The following is an 18,681-nucleotide window of genomic DNA, read 5'->3' on the forward strand; positions in this document are numbered from 1 at the left end:
GATGCTGCTGATGGTTTTTAAGTTTTTAAGTTGGACCTTTTGAATTTTTACACTCCTTAATCCTAGAGGATAAATCTATAGGATAAGATGCACTTGTATGACCATTTGTTTTGTTTCGGTAGGATTCCAAAATAACATTTCTTTTCTATAAAGTAATTTAGCTTAAAGCTCCAATGACATATTCACATTTTAAAAAGAAAATGAACTATTGAAACAAAGGTGCGGGGTTTAAAAATGTAAATCCTTACTACACGTCTTCCTTTTCTGACCTGTTTTTGATCTTAAACTCCTCTTATATATCGTCGTTCTTTCGAATGAAACATTTGGAGTAACAGATGTTGTAAACTTCAAAATCAATGAAAACAATAAGAGGATATTTAATTTTTGGCTTGTGTGATGATCAGAGTTGGGATTAAAAGTTTTTATGGGCTGCAGAAGATTATCAACAGCAGTGGTCCACAGCAGGGAATATCTGCAAATAAAGAAATTGCTGTTGTGATGTCAGTGGGCAGACTGTCCTAAAGTTTAGGCGCTCTAACAGCAAAGGCCGCTCACCTTTTTTTACTAGCATAAACTTTGGAACAACCATTCACTGATCCAAGTAAATGACCAGGCACACACAGGGCTAACAAGTGCATCATGAACTTCGAACCTGGCATTTAATGCTTTAAAGGTGTTAAATTCTTTTTTTTTTAAATGTAACATTTTAACCTGAATGAGTTCAGAACATGTGCAGTTGTGTAGGTCATCTTCTGCTTTTATTTTGGCACTCTTCTAAAAGAAGCACCATGTTTGCAGGAGAGAGTGCTGTAGAGCTTAGAAATGTAACACGACTGATTGCTGCAGAGCCAGTGGTCTCATCAAAGTCTAAATCATGTGGAAGCCAGAATATGAAAATAGGAGCATGCATGCCTGACCTTCTGGTTTCCAGTCAGACTCAAAGATGTGTTTAAGATGGAAATTATTAGTGGAACATATCTTGGATTTCAAAGTTCAAGGGATTATAAATTAAAAGAAATTAATTAAGTCCCCAAACAAAATACACAAAAGCAGCCCGATATCAGGCAGAAACTCATGTTTTTATGGATGGGGACAATATACCTGATGTCTGTTTTGATTTCTCTTTAGAGAAAAAAAGACATTTCCATAACAAACTGATGCAGAAAAGAAAACGATGTGCACAAATAAATTCATCAAATTTTAGGAAATAAAGTGTCTCATAACCAACCCCAGCCCCCCAGCTTAATGTCTACCACTAAGTGCTCATATAAACTACCGCCGATAAATGATGTCAAAAACGTGATCAGCAGCAACACACCCACCTGCAAAAGTCCGTATTATTTTTTGGGCAGAGTATAAAAAGCCAACATAATATTTTCATGGTTAAAATCAGTTTTTTTTCTATCACAGTCAGACTAAGTGCAAGAAAAAACTGAAAGACGTGCATTTTCATTTCATGAAATGACAAAAAGTTCGAAGAGTCCTTGATTTATTCTTTTTTTACTATTTGAAAAAAACAAAACAAACACACACATTTCAGGACCCAAATTGGCCAAAACTTAAAAAAAAATCCTAACATGTATTAGAAATGTTTTAGATGAGATAGTTTTGTGAGTCCTGGAAGTCATACAGTGGCAGCAGCACCGACATAAAGAAAAGTGTTTGTGTATGATGAAATAATATATTAAATACATATCACAACAAAAATATACATTTCTGTAAAACCATTACAGTTTCAATTTATAATCATGGAAAACTATAATGTTTTCAGTGGGATTATTCATTCACATAATGAATGTAGTTGATATTTTATCACTGATTGCACATTTTCCTGCAATAGCTGTGGAGTGTGTGTTCATTTGAATCAGTCACTGCTACTGTGAAGCGTTGAACAAAAAAAATACAAAATAACTAACTCGTGATTCTTTGTTTAAGCCTCTATCAAATACGCTTCCTATATGTTGATTCAGGAAGCCTGAACCTCATTGCATTAGTCCATTGTTGCATTGCTCCAAAAGTATTGCACACCTGTGTAGGTCCTACCTTCCATTATGGACAAAGATACACAAGCAGGTTAATGATTTCCACATGGGGCCAAAATGTCATTTTCTGTGTCCATCGTTACTCTGTATGCTACAGTAATTTACCGACCTTAGCTTCAAAACTGTTTTTGTTTTGTGCTCACAACCTGTCAGTTTTCCCCACTGTTTTTGAACCACTTTCATCCACAGTGTTTGAATACGGGTCCTGTTTTATTTCATTGCCTTCGTAGCTGATGTTATCATAAACTTGTCTCATGTGGCTGTTCGTCTCCGCCTTTTCCCTGTCCTTTTCTTTTTCCTGCTGGAACTGGAGCAGCACCGCTTTATTTACACCGGGACCTGAGGGAAAGGAGCACGACACAACGCAACAGCGAGACACTTAGTCTTCACCTTCAGTTTTAATAGTTTCTCTGCTACACATAAAGAACCCAGAGGAAAATGATGTACGTACCGAAATAACTGAGCACCACTGGGAGGAATATAAGTCCGTGAGCCATCCCCAGGAGTGTAATGACGAGGTTTAACCGGAAGAAGAAAATCTGGATGAGCTGCGCTTTGGCAAACGCCAGCACAATGATGCCTGGCAGGTTAGTCATAGCAACACCAGCAAACACCTTAAGGGTGCAAAAAAGAAAAATTCATTTGAAAACATGTTTTTTATTTTCCATTTTTGGTTCAAATTTTTCTTTAATAGGTAATTAACAACATCAGCTCTCGCTTTATAGTTTACTTACTGCGCTGCCCATTTTGGCCGTAGCCTCGATTGCTCTTTCCACACGTGTGGGCTTGATGCTGAGTGCAAACGATCTCGTCATATGCGACACAAACTCAACAGAGATGCCCACCGCCTGCAGATCACACAGAAGGTGTGAGTTAGCCTAGACTTTCACTTTCATTTAAAACATCAAAAATGAATCTCTGCAGAGCACGGGAAAAATACAAAAGGCTAGCAAATTTAGTAAAAATATCCACACTCAGTTGATTGTATGGGTTGGTCTCTAAAGAAACCCAATGATGCAGCTAATCAGCACCTGTTATTAGGCAGACTGGTCAACACAATGTCTTTCCATAACTGTGTCTGCACTTTAGAAAATGAGCCTCCTTCAGTCCCAATGATCTGTTTTGCTCTTACCGTGACCAGATTGATGAGAGCCACTGCGTTAAAGTCGATGCTCCACAGCGTCATGACACCGACTGTATCCACAACAATCATGACAATGGTGAGCAAATTGAGCAGGCCGGAGCGCAGATCCAAGCCGAGCAGCAGACAGCAGACCACGAAGGTCGGCAGCAGACACAAGGAGATGTTAAAGAGTCCCTCATTCACAATAGTCAGGTACTGCTCATAAAATACGTAGGTTATCCTGGAAGAAGGAGAAACACAAAACATTGATCAGAAAATACAAACCACTTAAAGACTAAAACAACTTTCTGGCAGAGTGGTTGGAGCTGAGCTGCAGGGAAATGGGGAAAGCACATACGTGTAAGGGAACACTTCAAAGTCAGGCGAGGTGCCTGGCACGCTCCTCATGCCTACGGTGATCTCGTCAGCGAGCTCCCTGGCCATCTTCAGGGCAGCGGTGAACTCCTGGGAGTTGGTCAGAGGCGTGTGGTAAGCCATGAACCGAGAGGCTGGAGAGACGGGGGTAAAAAAGATTTTACTTTCTATTTTTTAAATCTCTTTTTGAATGAATAGAATCACTTCCACTGCTATGCAGTGTTTTTGGGGACCTACCTATTATTTCCCCACTTTCATCTCTTACCACTGCTTTGTCATACGCTCCTAGACCGCTGTTTAAAAAAGACAGTAAGCCATGAGATCGCTGTTCCGTTGTTGTGATTTATTAGTGTGTATGCGCACATTTACAATACAAACCCTTTGGAGCACTGCAGGTCAGGCCTGTTAGTCAGAAAGTCAGGAAGGTAGAGGTTGAACTCTTCCACAGTGGGCCTCACCGTATCATTCTCAGGACGTCCCAGACACCGTTTAGTACAGATTAAACCAGCTGTTGAGACAAATAAGAAGAGTAGGGGTTATTGAAGTCATGTCTTTCTTCATGTATAGACAGTAACATCTAAATCTGTGTGCAAGTATGTTTTTTTTAATGCTTTTTTCATTTCAGAAATGATTCTCACATTCGTTTGCAGGACAGAAATGTCCTGCATTGGGACCGCTGGTGTACAGACGACAACATTTGGATTGGGGGTTCAACCAGTCAATGAAATCATCCACCCACGAGTTCGCAGGGATAGCCACATAGGATCTAAAGTTGAGATCACATATATAATTAGTTATTCTCATAATCATCAAATTCAGAAAAAGGTAAGAAACAGCAATACCTTGTTAGTCTGTTGCATTAAAAGTAACATTATCCAGCATTTCAAGGCAATAATTCATCATTTTATTCCAAATTGAAGTTTAAAAAAAAAACACTTCAGTTTGTGTTTTTAGGGGGTTGTGAGCTTGAATATTTCCTGGCCATTTTTCTCTGTCTGTCTCTTTGCTCAGTATGCTTCAGTAAGCTAACAGCATGTAGCTACTTCAATTGTAATAATATCAGTCTCATAATTCCTAAAATTTCAAACCATCTATCTGGATCTGGGATTATGTACTGATATTTCTAAATAACTACAGCTGTGTTTAAGAAGGCTCAACAGCACTTTCACTTCCTGAGGTTGCTGAAGAAGAACTGTGTAGATGAGAAACTGCTGGTTTGCCTTCTTTGGCTCACTGAAAGCGTACTGTGTTACAGCGTGGTCTGCCGGATGCTCTGCAGCAGATAAAAAAAGCTATCCCCAGGGTAATAAAGACAGCATGAAAGCTCGCTGGCTCTGCTCTTCCCTCCCTGGAAGAGACTGAAAAAGCAAGATACCTCTCAAATGTCTTAAAACCCCCTAAAAACAGCTCTCACCCTGGATACTTGCTATTTGACCTGTTCCCCACTGGTAGTCGCTACAGCTCCACCAAAACAGAGACAAACAGCTCAAGCCCAACTCAAGCAGGGTTGCTGTAATGCACCATGGCACTTTCTATTTAATTCTTTGCTCCTTTTATATTCATAATCATTCATTGTCTTCTACTGAAAGGACTGACTTTACTGTGGGAATGACTTTGTTGTTTTATTGTGTGAATGGCTTGTTTTTATGCTTGGAGCACCTGCACAATTAGCACCTCAATTTAACAATTTTATAACCCAAAGATTATTAAAGGTGTTCTGATATAAATCTTTCAGTTAAATTTATTGGAGTTCTTAATGATAGATTTATTGTTCCTGTTTTATGAGATGCTGTTTGCCAGCTGATAAGGCTGCTGATAAATATGGCTCCATAATTCTGCTTATCTTGAGGAAACAATTGTGTTTTGTTACCTACGACGGTCTCAGTCTTCTTTAAGCCATCTGATCGAATATATCAAAATGTAAAGTGTTTAGGTGAATCACAGGGAAGCTGGGAAGATTCATTCGTGCATCAGAAGTTCCACATCTGTCAGAACACAGTTTCTGATTGCAAGCATATTTCGAGAGTAATTATAGGGGATATCTCAGTGATTGCTTTCACTAACTGGTACTATCACTCAGAGACACCCTTTATCTGCTCTGTAGTAATTATGTTGCTGAGTTTATCATTAACTGATCTGACTGGAAAGTGTGTAAGAGGTTGCTACTACGATATCAGCAAGGTTAAGGATCTGTTGTGATGTGAAGGGCACATGCAAAGTCTAAGTACTGTTGCAAGCAACTGGTAGATACAGAGTTTAAGTGAGCAACAACGGTGCGGAGCTTGCTTTTAAAGCTTAAAGTTTCCAGTGCTCAGATTATAAACAATGAATCCACTGACTCACCGTTCAGGGTAGTTTGTGGCGTACTGGATCTTCTGAGTCAGCGAGAACTGATCACAACCCACGCTGGAGCAGACTGCATTCATGCCATCCACAGAGGTGAAGTTGAACCCCTTTTTCGTTACAAAATAAACAGGGACGCCAACTTCAAAGTACTTGTTCAGGTACTGGAAATAGGTCAGCATGTACGAGCCCTGGATCGAAAACAGAATTATCTTTGTAAACAGGTTTAACAGGAAGAAAAGAGTGTCATGGCCATTTATACATAACTGTGCTTACTGACCTGAGGCATAGCCAGCTCCTGATCCAAACCCACTTTCACATTCATCATGAGGAATAAGGCTCCACAGAACATAAAGATGAAAACTACTATCTGAGGAGAACATAGAATAGAGTGAATTCATCAAATATCTGTTTAAAAACACACAAATCTCAATATGAGTTTGTGTTCATCTCATTAAATTTAATCTCGCAGGATTTCACATCAGTGGGACAGCTGAGGTCAGCAGTTTAGAATAACTGTGGACTGAATCTGTTTTATGTTGTTGGTGAGGGATTAAGAGGCATTACCACTATGATCCTGGTGTAGCGGTGCAGTAGAACAGGGGCATAGTATTTCTTCATGAATGGCATCAGAAAACCCTTATTTGGCTTTTTTGGACGCTGTTTTGACACTTTAATGCAACAGAGAAGTTCACAGCGGTTGTTGTCTTGGCGCCGGGCATCCAGGGACAGCAGCGCAACAAAAGCTGTCATCTGGAGGACAAAGTCCATGAGCACAGCCAAAGCAGCATATAGAGCAAAGGACTTCACTGCTGGCATAGTGGACAGGGCCCCTGAAACAAACATGGATAGAGTGTAACGCACCGGACAAAACACCAAGTCCAGCTTGGTGTAAAAAAATGTAGTACATTTTTAATGCATTTTTAAAACTAAGGATTCCACTAAGGATATCAGATTTCACACCTAGGAAGAAGCAGACGGACTCAGAAAGACTGCACAGGAGCATGCTGGGAGCCACGTTTCCAAGGACACGCCCGATCTGCTCCTCTCGTGTCTCGTGAGGTCTCCGCACATCTCTCTGGAAGACAGGAAGAGTAACTTAATAAAAATTCCACCATGTTAGAAAAATGGCACTATTCTACATTTATGGTCCACATAGATATACAATACCTGGTACTCCAAAACAAAGATGAAGATGTTGTCAGCTCCCACGGCGAGCACCAGGAAGGGAACGACCTGCAGGATGACCAGTGAGGAAGGTATGCCAATCCAGGAATAAAAACCCATTGAGGCCAGGACAGAGCAGGCGACCACCAGGATCCCACCCAAACCAACCAGAAACTTAGAGTCCACCTACAGGACAAAAAGATGCAAATGTACAAACGTCTCAGTGAACCCATTCACATTTCTTTATTACTCTGTAGTAAGAACAACACTGCTGACATAGGCATACTGTATCAGCTTATCACGTACAGTAGGTGATATATACTATTCTATCAATTTTCTCTCTGTAGAGAAGCCAGTATAACCCAGGGGCATATTTTATGCTCACATTTTTACAGCAACAACTAAATTCATGTTTCAGCAACTTAAAAAAACCCAACCCTGATCATATTGCTTTCAGCGCTTGGTCAGAGGGTTTAAAAAGCATGTTGTTTCTAGTCAAATATGGCTTTATCTGCCATGTTATCAAGGTTACTGCACACTATTATCTAATCTAGGTCAACTGGACAGCAGCTAACAGTTGCATCCAGCACCACACTTAAATGTTAGCAAAAAATGACATTATTCTGATACCAAATGAATGCACATTTAACACTTATGTTAAATCCAAACATAAGTGTTAAAGTGTAAGTAAACCTAACCCTTAAATGTGTGTTCTTATGCTTTGCAGTTACTAGTTAGCATCAGTGATCTTACTGAATATTTTTAGCATGCTAATCAGCACTAACCAAAACATACAGCTGAGGCTAACTGGAAAGTAATTTCTTTTGCAGATGCTAGATTTGGAAAAATAAAAATATTGACATTATAACTGCGCTACATCAAAATGTTTGGGCTCCATCCTGGGGAGAACATGAAGGTAGGTGTTAAGACATTTCACCTAAAACCACACAAGTGAAAAGGCAGAGTGTGCCAGGATTTATGAACGCCTGTTCAAACACTAACGGCACTAAAGGGATTAAGTGCTGATTTGCAAGTTGCAATACCTGGGAATACCTGATGCTACCTATTCTGCGGAGACGTACCAATAAGCGTTTCCATGAAGAGTACTCTCCAAGCGCCACAGCGATGTAAACGAAAATTACAGCATAGCTGATCATGAAGATGGGGATATCTTCTGCAGTTGTTCGATTGATCTCGTCCTCCAGAGATCTCTATTAAAAGAGCAGAGAAGTGAGTGATTAGATGTGTTAAAGGTCACAGAGATGCCAACTTAACGTTTCTTAGAAAAACAGCAACGGCAAGTCTTTATCAGTATGCCTGCTAATTGCTTCATTTTGCTTTCTTGAGCATTTTGATCTTTGTTTCATAGGACACGACTGTGAGCAGGCAGGAAACGAGTACAAAGGTCCCTGGACCACCTCAGACAAGTGACACGTGGCCAAGTCCTTAATGGATCTTTTCTACTCTGCTTCATCTTCAGCTTCTTACACCTCATTCACCGAATCACACAAGCACTTTTTTCTAAGTGATTCATTTCTATTTCACATTCACACACAGGAACTGAGGGTTAATTATCTTGCCCAAAGATACTTTGGCCACAAACCCTCAAACCTGCCGACTCTACTTCTTGAGCCACAGTGACTCACGTAAATCACAGGTAACTGCCCCGAAATCCCAAAATCCACCCGAATTTCTCATTTGAACTTAAATTTTGTAAATATATGAATAATGGGTACTCATAGAGTTTTTACCTCTGCCATGTATGCAAAAGTGAAGCTGTTTTTCGGGTCTTTCTGGTATTCTTGGACAATTTTAAGAAACTCTTTCTCCCATTGCATAGCCACTTTGAATTTAGGGTCACTGCGAGCATAGTTGTTCAGGGAGAAGGTCAGGATGAAGGCCTCAGCACTGCTGAATGCATCATCTGGGAAAAGTCAAGTGTATATTGTTCAAGTGAGTTAGAAGCACCTTTTTGTGTGTTTTACAATAATTTCAGGGATAAAACAGTGGTACTAAAAGTCTCTTACTCTCATATCCTCCCACAGCCAGGAATGGGAAAACTGGAGCTCCATAATCAGCCATGCAGCTCATACCTAAATCTGTGATGTCTTTGAAGGACAAAGGAGAGCTTGAGGAGAAGTAGAAAAAGGGGGAGAAAGGATGGTTTTATGGCACGGAAGGTGAAGTTTATAAAAACGAGCTGTGTTGGTTGCTGTTTTTTTTAATGAATGCTTACCCAAGGCAGTAGATGAGGTGGTCTCTCCAGTCCACCTCTTTGGTCACTCCCAGCTGAGTCATGTACACTTTAGCGTTAATGTTGTCCAGGCTGTTCTGGAAGTACTGTGGCAAGCTGTTGACTGCACAGTCAGTCTGGGAAGGGTTGTTGGGATTTAGCGGCGCAAAGCAAACATCCTTCAAACTTGCTGTCCGGTTCAGATCATCCGACCAAAACTCAATATTCTAAAAACAGAATGAGGCTGGCTTCAGTTAGTCAACATGGAATGGTGCACTTTTTCAAACACTGTCAGCGGTCAGCTTTGACTTTGAGTACCTGTATTCGTGTCTGGAGTTCCAGCAGCTCAATGATGAGCTCTTTGGACATTATCCCGCTAAAGTTTTGCGGTCCAAACAGCAGTGAGTCATAAATGTGGCCTTTTCTGCCTGGTGCTGTCAAGATCACTTGATTTGTCCTGTAGAAGGGGTCAAAGTACGTGTCGTGGAATTCTTTCTCTTGGCGAGCCCGGCTGTTAGGGGCAGACCAAAGTTCAACTGGATCGGTGGTGAGTTTGATGTCTTTGAGGCCAACAGAGAAAACAGCCACAACAATAAGCGACAGGAGGAGCACCTTGAAAAAAGATCAAATATTCTTCAGGCGTGGTGTCTTCATCTGGCTAACAATATACTTTATCTTAACGCAAGAAGTCAGAAATGTACAAATTCTACTTCAAGTGGCTTTGAAATGGCTTCCGGTGACGCCATGATCTAGTCAGGCAGCATAGGGAACGAGCTCCGTCCAGATTAATACATTACTCCTAACTACAGTTTGTAAAACTCGGCAATTTCCATTCCTACCAGCATGGCATCGTCCCTGAGAGGCAAGGGATCCAGCAAACAGGATCAAAACAAAGATAAAGGCGAGCATTTGAAGCAACTAACTCTGTCCTCGAATGCAGATGCTAATGCTACTGCTAACACTCGTGATGCAGATACGAGGATATTAGCGGAACTGGAGAAGATAAGAAAAGATAACAAAGACGGGCATATGGAAACACAGCAAGCTCTGACGAGATTGGAGGCGTCTTTCAAGAATCTGAGAGAAGATATGACAAAGCTGGAAAACAGAACGACTGAGATGGAGGAGCGGATTGGCGACAACGAAGATTCCACCAGGCGTCATGAACGAGCTCTCCGGTACTTGTTGCATAGAGAAATGGATCTCACTGCACGATGCGAGGACATGCAAAATAGACTAAGGCGAAACAACTTGAGGATCTATCGTGTACCAGAAGGGAGTGAGGGGAGAGATGTTAAGCTGTTTGTGCTAGAGCTGTGTAAATCAACTCTTCAACTTCCCGCTGATCTTAACATTGGAATAGAGCGAGCACACAGAGCCCTCGCTGCTAAACCCAAGAACCCCGACGCTGCACCACGCTCACTAGTGGTCAGATTTTGGGATTTCTCTGTGAAAGAGACCATCCTACGACAAGCCTGGGATCAGAAGCGAGTCTTATATAAGGGCACGCAGATATTTTTTGACCATGATTTTTCCCCGGAACTGCAAAAGAGGAGGGCACTAGTACGAGACACGGTAAAGCAATTAAAGCTGAAAAACATCAGAGCCAAATGTGTGTTTCCAGCAAAACTGAGACTGTTCCAGGATGGTGGTGAGAAGACGTTCTCAAGTTTGACGGAAGCCCTGCCGACGCTTCAAGAGCTGGGGATACAAGTGCGAGTCGACCAGAGGGAGCGCATGGAAACGGAGCTAGCCCGGTCCCGATGGTCCGCTGAGGGAACTAGGGTAGGTGTGACCCCCGCCCTTGCTGAAATGAAAACTTTCTTTGTGGAGGACTGAGATGTTACTCCCGCCGAGTAATTTTTAGTTTTTTCATGGACATACATGTTAGGAAAAGATTACGAAAATTTGTTTGTACAATGGATGGAAAGTGCGCACACAAGTGGACACCAACTTCTCCACTTATATAGCCGCAATGAGCCGCTCTGCGAGCGGGCAACAGCGACGAAGTAACACATTGTGTTTTTTCCCCACGGAGGACTCGTCACCACCCTCCGCCCAGGATCCATCGGGGACTGGATTACTCAGATTGTTATTAATCCAGTCGGGTATGTGGAAGCTATTGTTCTTAATGTTCTTTGTTTGTTTAATTCTAAATGTTTTTGTTCATCTTGGCCTGAGACCAATTGTGGACCACTATTTCATTGAGTATAATAATTTAGTTTTGTCTGTACAGGATCTGAGTCTAAGATATGAAAGATCTAATTTGTGTCTCGTATAATGTAAAGGGTTTGAATAGTCCAATTAAAAGGAAAAAGGTACTGAACCAACTGAAAAACTTTAAGTGCTCCATAGCAATGCTCCAGGAGACTCACCTCTCTGAAAAGGAACATGGGAAGTTGAGGAGGGAGTGGGTTGAACAACAATATAGCTCTACTTATCAGGATGGGAGAAAAAGAGGAGTTGTAATTCTTGTTAGCCGGTCGACATATTTCCACCATGAAAAAACATTTGCGGATAGGGAGGGGCGCTATGTAATGGTGATTGGCTCTGTAGGGGGGTCTAAAATTACTTTACTAAACTTATATGCACCAAACGAGGACTGTCCACAATTCTTCAAGAATATTGCATCATTGATAGCAGAACAATCTGAAGGAATGATCTTGGTGGGAGGTGATTTCAACTGTACTTTAAAAGCAGCTGTCGACAGACTCCCGGCACGCAATGGCCCCAAATCCAAAAAATCTTGTAGTTTAAATACAATGATTAAGGAACTGGGCCTAGTGGATGTGTGGCGCCAGTTGCACCCCCGAGAAAAAGATTTTACTTTTTATTCACATGTACATCGTAGCCATTCAAGGTTAGACATGTTTTTAATGCCCAGGACGGACCTTTATAGGGCTAGACAGTGTAGCATAGAAGCAATCACTATCTCTGATCACGCCCCGGTTTGTCTGAATTTAAGAATGAATCCAAACAATCACTTTAAATATTGGAGAGCTAATGTATCTATCTTGAATAATGAAACAATTCGACAGGAACTTCAGAAGAGTCTGACTGAATATATTCAATTCAATGATAATAATGAGGTGTCCCCTTCAATCATGTGGGAGAGTGCCAAAAGTTATTTGAGAGGTAATATTATAGCAATTTCATCAAGACTGAAAAAAGAGAGACTAGCAGAACAAATAGAACTAGAAAACAAAATTAAGAAATTAGAAAAAGTTTATCAGGTAACTAAGGATACTGGGACTTTAAACTCATTGAAAGAGCAGAGGCAAAAGTTGGATGATTTACTAACGTATAAGGCGGAGGGACAACTACGCTTTGCTAATCAAAAGTACTACCAGTACGGCAATCGGGCAAGCCGACTGCTGGCATTCCAGCTACGTAAAGAGCAATCAAGTAGGGTTGTTCATAAAATTAAATGTCCAAACTCCGGAAAAATTGTGTGCCAACCTAAGGAAGTTGCAAAAGCATTTTCTCTGTATTATCAGGAACTATATAAAGAAGAAAAAGTCCCAAATAAAATTGAAAAGATTGAACAATTTCTTAACCTGATCAATCTTAGTGAACTGTCTCAGGAAGAAGCTGAATTAATAACAAATCCAATCACCAGTGAAGAAATAAAAAATAGTATTGGAAAACTGAAAAACAACAAGTCTCCCGGAGTGGATGGACTGCCAGGGGAGTATTACAAATTTTTTGAAAAAGAGCTGACACCAGTGCTATGCAAAGTTTATAATTATGCATTATTTAAAGGTGATCCCCCCCAGTCATGGTCTGAAGCTATTATTAGTGTCATCCACAAAGAAAGCAAGGACCCGACTTTATGCATGTCTTATCGCCCTATCAGCCTGCTCTGTGTTGATTTAAAAATTCTTACAGCCATTATTGCGAATAGAATCCAAAAACATATAAAAAAACTAGTGAAACCGGACCAAACAGGTTTTATTTCCCGTAGGCAAGGTTCAGATAATGTTAGAAGGGCCCTCAATCTTCAGATTATGGCACAGGAAAGGGACACCTCATCAATGTTCTTGAGCCTGGATGCGGAAAAGGCCTTTGACCGGGTAGATTGGGACTTTCTGCAACAGACTCTTAGGCATATGGGCTTCAATGAGACTTTTATCTTATGGGTCCAAACACTATATAAAAATCCCAGGTCTCGGGTAAGGGTTAATGGGCACTGTTCTGACTTTTTCTCTCTAGGCCGTGGCACTAGACAGGGTGAAGTGCTATCGCCGTCCTTATTTGCTCTTAGTATTGAACCGCTAGCTGAATTGATCAGATCTAACCCTCTCATACAAGGAATTAGAGATGAAACCAATACACAACATAAGCTGTCACTTTTCGCAGATGATATTCTGCTATTTTTAGAGAATCCGGTCACCTCTGTCCCGGCCCTTCTGAGCAACCTTGAGGATTATGGTACAGTGTCAGGTTATAAAATAAATACAAATAAATCTGAGGCATTAATGATTGTTGGCAGCTGGCCCACACAGCTGGATCATCTTGTATCTTTTAGACACTCCAAACAGGGCTTCAGATACTTGGGGGTAATTATTACTCCCAAAACCAATCAGTTACTTGCACTCAATTATGATCGGTTGTTCGGGAAGATTAGGGGGGACTTGGACAGATGGAACCTACTCCCACTCACTTTTATGGGGAGGATTGAATGTATAAGGATGAATATTCTTCCACGTCTATTATTCCTGTTTCAGAACCTACCCATTTTGATCCCACAGTCTACATTCAAATTATTAGAAAGCATTACCTCTAAATTTATCTGGCAGAATAAGCGACCAAGGGTCAGACTCAAAATATTAATGTCTGGAAAAGAAAAAGGGGGCCTCAAGTTGCCTAACTTCAGAATGTACTATTGGGCAGCTCAATTAAAATCAATGGCAGCCTGGATAATTCGTGATCCAGAAATGCAGTGGGTAGCTATGGAAGAGTATTCATTACCAGGTATCTCCCTTCGGAGTCTCCCATTTCTCAACCCACAATCATGGAAAAGAATTAAACTAACTAACCCATGGGTCAAGCACACTGTAAAGATTTGGAACCAAGTGTTAAAAATATTAAAAGGGAATGTGACCATGTCTCGAGCGATTCCCATAAGTGGAAATATTGAGTTCCTTCCATCATTGTCAGATCGGAGTTTTGAGAGGTGGGCAGAGAAAGGATTGATTACAGTCAATCAGCTGTTTGAAAAGAATACTTTTAAAAGTTTTGCCCAGTTAAGGGCTAAATATGCTTTACCCCCAGGGGACCATTATAGATACTTACAGCTAAGGGACTACATTACAAAGCACAAAGATTGGGACAAGGTTAGAAGAGAACCACTCGGGTTGGAAAACCATTTTATAAAACTGCTTGAAAAGTCGGGTACATTGAAAAACCAAGTGTCTTTAATTTACCAGAAACTGCTGATTGACATGTCTGATAATACCTATCATATAAAACAACAATGGGAAATGGAACTCAATATAACTTTGGATGATGTCACATGGGAGAGTGTCTGCTGTAGCTGCCACAGAGGGGTGGGTAGTCAAATGTGGAAGGAATTTGATTGGAAGGTTAAATTAAGATTTTTTAGAACTCCACTGAAAACCTTTCTATCCAAAAGTAGTGTCTGTGATAAATGTTGGAGAGGGTGTGGGTTTGTGGGGGACCAGACACATATTTTTTGGGACTGTGTTTACATACAACAGTACTGGATGGATGTTAAGAACGTTATACAAAACATATTGTCAGTCAACCTCCCAATGGATCCTCTGATCTTCTTGTTGGATATCTTTCCTGATGGTTTCTCCTATGAGCAGCACTTTCTCCTACATCTCCTCCTCATGACTGCAAGAAAACTGATAACAATCCACTGGCTCAAACCAGAAACACCCACAGTTGCCCAGTGGCTTCTGAAAACTAGACATGTCTATACGATGGAACGGATAACAGCTCAACTACAACTGAAAGTGCCAACCTTTGAGAAAAAATGGAGACTAATTATAAAATATCTTGAAAGGACACTCAAGCCTTAACCTTGTTACATCTGTGCTTAGGTATGTCGGTATTGATATGTATGTATGTATGTGTATATATGTGTGTATATATGTTTTCCTTTTAAATTAAGTTTTTGAATTACCCTCACCATTATATACTGCAGATTTGGTCTCAGGTCATGTTGTTGATGTGAATTGCCTTGTTGTTTTTGGCAATAAAAGTTCAAAAAAAAAAAAAAAAAAAAAAAAGTGGCTTTGAAATGGGAACATATCTATACTGAAATAGTAAATAATAGATAGATAATAGGGAATTATCAGTATTCTTTGTTTTACAAATGCCACTTTGAACAATAAAAATGCAATCTTCCACATTTTAGTCCACTCAGAGGTTGTGTTGCTATAGCATAACTGGGTTTGGTATGAACAGCATCTTATGATTTGACTTTAAATCTTCCACTAAAGCTAAAAGAAGGACTTGTGGGTCATACGTCCTACTTTTACTGGATCAAAGTACTTACAGTGAGGGGATAAGAGGCTATGATGGTTCCCCAAATCCGGAACTGTGAGCTCAGGAAAGCCTGAGCAGCCAAGCTGTTTGTCTCAGCACATGTCACCTCTGAGGGATGGATGATCTTCTCAGTCACTTTATCACTGTCCTTGTCTTTGCCTTTACCTCTGTGTATTCCTTTCTTTTTATTTTTATGAGATGCCACCAAACAGGAGACAGAGAGGTATAGGACAAAGGAAAGTATCAGGAGAATGAGCAAGATGATAGAAATTACAAGGTAACCATCGGTGCCCAGCAGTGTAAAGTGGCCAGCGACCGGTGGAGGAGGTAGCACACTCGGACACGATTCTTGGCAGTCCTGGCAGGAGCAAACGTCCCCTCCCGTAGGTGTGGTCTCATTACACATTAGAGCGACCCCGTCGTAGGGAACCACACCTTCTGGCACCCCTGTGGTGTCTCCTTCTTGTATTATTTTGAAGTCGATGTCCAGAGGAGCCAAACCGTTGCTTGAGTCCCCTTGGAAATCGTACCAGCGCTGGGGAGTGCACAGCTTTGCCCCATAGCGACCACACATGGTGGCAATGGCATAGCCTCCAATCGTGGCAGGAATCCTGACATTTTTACATGACTGGAAGGAGGTATCTGCAAAGGTCTTGCCGATGAATGCCTGGTAACCCACCACGGCCTCCCTCGTCCTATTCAGCTCAGTGACATTCAACACCTTTGTGACTTTAACTGTCTGGCTCTGGTTAGGACTGCAGGTGTTGATGCAGTGCAGGTGAGCAAAGTTGTAAGCACAGGAAGGGCAGCGGACGAGAACAGCCTTGGACAGGGTCAGGCTCTTTTCCAGGGATGCCAGCTGTTTGATGGTGCAACAAGCGTATGTGCTGTTCTCCCCCTGGTCAAACATGGGGCACACCTGCAGCACGAACAAATGCAATTATAAAAGGATTCTAACACGCACTTATTGAGAATAGACAGAAATCTGCCACACTTCATTCAAACTTCTTCTCTTACAGCAGTTCACTCCACCTGCTCAAGAAGAAGGATATACACACACCTGTTTGAGTATCTTGTAGTGGTTTCCTGTGATGAGTTGGGCACGAGTGTAATTCAGACATGGCACGATGGGATCAACGAGGGTGTTATTTAGCAGCGGGTTACGACCACACTCATCATAAAAAACACAATATCCTGGCTCATGCTGGGCCTCTGATAGACTCTGTGTGGAAGAGACGAGTTTTCAAGAGTAAGTGCAGTAAAGGCAGCAACAGCGCTTTTAATGTAGAGTCTGCTTAGAAATCAAAAACATCTCAGCACAGATGTTCGATTATAAAAATTATTTTCCTACTCACAAACATTACAGTTAACATGAAGTGATAAGCTCAGTGATATGTTTTCCAAAAACTTGTAAAAGTTTGATTGTGTTCATTATAATGCCTATACCATTTTTTAAGACTTTAAAAGAATAACTCGTAAAATCTCACAGCCGTGTCACAATGACTTTAACACTACATGGTGTCCTGCCAGTTCAGCTTCTTTATTGCCAATTTGCAACAATAAAATGGAGATTGTACTAATAAATTGCAGACATTCAAGGTTAAATATAACCACAAACTACATGCGTGCCTACAATACAAGATAAAAAAAATGTAAATACTAAGTACAATAAATTTTTAAAAATAGTGTTTGATTTCCGCTGCGATATAAACTGACTTTTATTTTTATAGTCAAACACAATGTATTCTTGTAACATGCAATGTGATTAAAGGTGATTGTTGCAATGCATACGGGGCTTGAAATAACCTAATAAAACCACCCATATAGAAAAATATTAAATACACATATACGTATGCATTATGTGCATATGTTCAAGACAGTTTAATCTGAAACCAGAACAGTGATTTTACCTGAGAAGCTGTTTGCACACCGGCTTCTCTAACCTCAACTCTAGACATAAAAATCACTACTTACTTATATTTATTTATTGTATTGCTTTTAATTTGGGTTTCTTATCTGCAAATGTACTATAAAAACACATGTTGATTGCTTGTTTAAACAGTTATAATCATTTAGGATTTGAATTAAACGTTAATCTTTCTAGTTTTAAGTGTTGATCACAAATCAAATGATTAATACATTTCACCCCCCCTCCCCCAAAAAGGTTTTAATAGTAGAGCAGAGCAATGCAAGCTCATCATGCTGTTAACTGAAAAATCCAGTATTACATCTTCAGTATATTATAGAAACCAGTTCACAACTGCAATAAATTCCACAATAAAAAAAGAAGAAAACACTTACCACAATATTTATAAAAATGACGAGGGCTGCAAAACGCATCATGATTCCTGAGCACGATTCAACAACAGAAGAGTCAGATTCTTAAATTTCAGTAAAATAGGAGTGTAAGGAGTGTTTCACTGCTGACCTATTAGAAGATGCATTAGGAAAGAAGGTGAGAGGTGATGTGAGTTGTCTGGCTTGTCCTATCTCTCCTGTTGTCTGTCTGTCTGTTTGTCTGTCTGTCTATCTTACAGTGCTAGGGCTGCAGAAGGAGAAACGTGTTCTGGTGTGATGTTGCTGCTGGCCAATCACGGCCAAAAGTTACCAGTTTCTCTGTTTGATAATTAACACAGAAAATAGATTTTGATAGGGTTGCTGGGGAGATTCAGCGGAGCTGGGAGAAACAAAATCCCACCCAGACGTCTAAGCCACACCTAGCTCTTCACTTGTGCTTCATCTTACGTTGATACTTGAACTGATACCGCCTGGAAATTTGTAGTTTTATTGACGACAGATAAACATTCTGAGTGATTTGAATCGTGTCAATCCCTTTACAGCAAGTACAGCAAGAAGCGTGTGTAGGCTGTTGTTGCTTGTTT

The 18,681-nt window shown here is 40.7% G+C and overlaps 1 protein-coding gene across 1 annotated transcript; it reads right to left on the reverse strand.

Moving 5' to 3' along the window:
• Positions 1 to 1,476: 1,476 nt before the first annotated feature.
• npc1l1 (NPC1-like 1) lies at positions 1,477 to 18,315 on the reverse strand. The gene is made up of 22 exons (XM_013271592.3): positions 18,228 to 18,315; positions 18,101 to 18,147; positions 16,860 to 17,021; positions 15,810 to 16,718; positions 9,602 to 9,895; positions 9,287 to 9,510; positions 9,078 to 9,178; positions 8,802 to 8,974; positions 8,133 to 8,261; positions 7,054 to 7,236; positions 6,847 to 6,961; positions 6,451 to 6,716; positions 6,164 to 6,253; positions 5,884 to 6,074; positions 4,179 to 4,306; positions 3,919 to 4,048; positions 3,778 to 3,833; positions 3,524 to 3,674; positions 3,175 to 3,406; positions 2,777 to 2,890; positions 2,494 to 2,656; positions 1,477 to 2,381 (listed from the first exon to the last, which is right to left on the reverse strand). Exons 1-22 carry the CDS (start codon positions 18,241 to 18,243, stop codon positions 2,182 to 2,184), a joined length of 4,074 nt encoding a protein of 1,357 aa, XP_013127046.1. The 5' UTR covers positions 18,244 to 18,315; the 3' UTR covers positions 1,477 to 2,181.
• Between the last annotated feature and the right edge of the window lie 366 nt (positions 18,316 to 18,681).

This window comes from Oreochromis niloticus, linkage group LG12 (assembly GCF_001858045.2).
Source record: "Oreochromis niloticus isolate F11D_XX linkage group LG12, O_niloticus_UMD_NMBU, whole genome shotgun sequence".
In the NCBI taxonomy this organism is placed as follows: Eukaryota; Metazoa; Chordata; class Actinopteri; order Cichliformes; family Cichlidae; genus Oreochromis; species Oreochromis niloticus.